At 35.6% G+C, this 1,106-nt stretch overlaps 1 protein-coding gene across 3 annotated transcripts in view; it reads right to left on the reverse strand.

Annotated features, from left to right (window-relative positions):
• LOC106463400 overlaps nt 1-1,106 on the reverse strand; it is an 88,496-nt gene that overhangs the window by 58,974 nt on the left and 28,416 nt on the right. The window contains exon 1 of one of the 3 annotated variants that reach the window (XM_022390881.1): nt 985-1,007. The exons of the other annotated variants lie outside the window; for them this stretch is intronic. Within the exon in view, the coding sequence (XP_022246589.1) occupies nt 985-992 (8 nt within the window). The 5' untranslated portion in view covers nt 993-1,007. Of the gene's footprint in view, nt 1-984; nt 1,008-1,106 lie in introns of those variants that run through there. 3 annotated transcript variants of the gene reach the window in all.

Below are 1,106 nucleotides of genomic sequence, written 5' to 3' on the forward strand. Positions count from 1 at the left end.
TGAAACGTCTGGTGAACCATAACTTTTCACACAAGGTGAACTTAATGATTTGGTGAGAGATTTGGGCTTTCCAAAGTATTCTTCAGAAATTTTGGGGTCCAGTCTTCGGGATAATAACTTGCTTTCTCCAGGGACATCATTTTACTGGTACAAAAATCATGAGAAACAGTTTATACCATATTTTTCACAAGAAGGTTCACTGGTTTATAGCAAAAATATTTTTGAATTAATACCAATGCTAGGAGTTGCAGCCTATGAACCAAGTGTGTGGCAATTGTTCATTGATTCCTCCAAAAGAAGTTTAAAAGGTGTTCTTCTTCTTAATGGTAACATATATGTATCTGTTCCTATTACTCATTCAGTTCACTTGAAGGAAACACACAAAAATCTTAAACTTCTTAATAAGGTCAAATACAAAGAACATGGTTGGTTACTTTGTATAGACTTAAAAGTCCTTTGTATGTTGTTGGGTCAACAATCTGGTTATACAAAGTTTCCATGTTTTTTGTGTGAATTGGATAGCAGAGCACAAAATTAGCACTGGATAAAGAAGCAAAGGCTATGCAGAGTCAGCCCAATACCAGGATCGAAAAACACTGAACGTGAAAGTTTGGTTGACACAAAGAAAGTCCTATTACCTCCACTTCATTTATGTGAAGTGGACTTGATGAAGCAGTTTGTAAAGGCCATAGACAAATGATGGCGACTATTTCAAGTATCTATGTGAATAATCCCCAGCTCTTTCAGAAGCAAAAATTGAAGAGGGGATTTTTGTTGGGCCTCAGATTAAGAAATTGTCTTCGGACGAACAGTTCAAAAGGACAATGAGGAAAGTTGAAAAATAAGCACGGATTACCTTTAAAGATGATATTGAAAAATTTTTAGGAAACAACAATGACCCAAATTACACAAATACTGTCAATAACTTATTTAATAAATTTAAAGAGTTGGGTTGTAATATGAGCTTGAAAGTTCATTTCTTACACTCGCATATTAACTATTCCTCTGAAAAATCTCAGTGCTGTCAGCGAATAACAAGGGGAAAGGTTTCATCAAGACATCAGGGAAATCGAGAGGAGGTGTCAGGGAAGGTGGAACATCAGTAT

The sequence above is a fragment of the Limulus polyphemus genome, unplaced genomic scaffold, assembly GCF_000517525.1.
Source record: "Limulus polyphemus unplaced genomic scaffold, Limulus_polyphemus-2.1.2 Scaffold1397, whole genome shotgun sequence".
Lineage (NCBI taxonomy): Eukaryota > Metazoa > Arthropoda > Merostomata > Xiphosura > Limulidae > Limulus > Limulus polyphemus.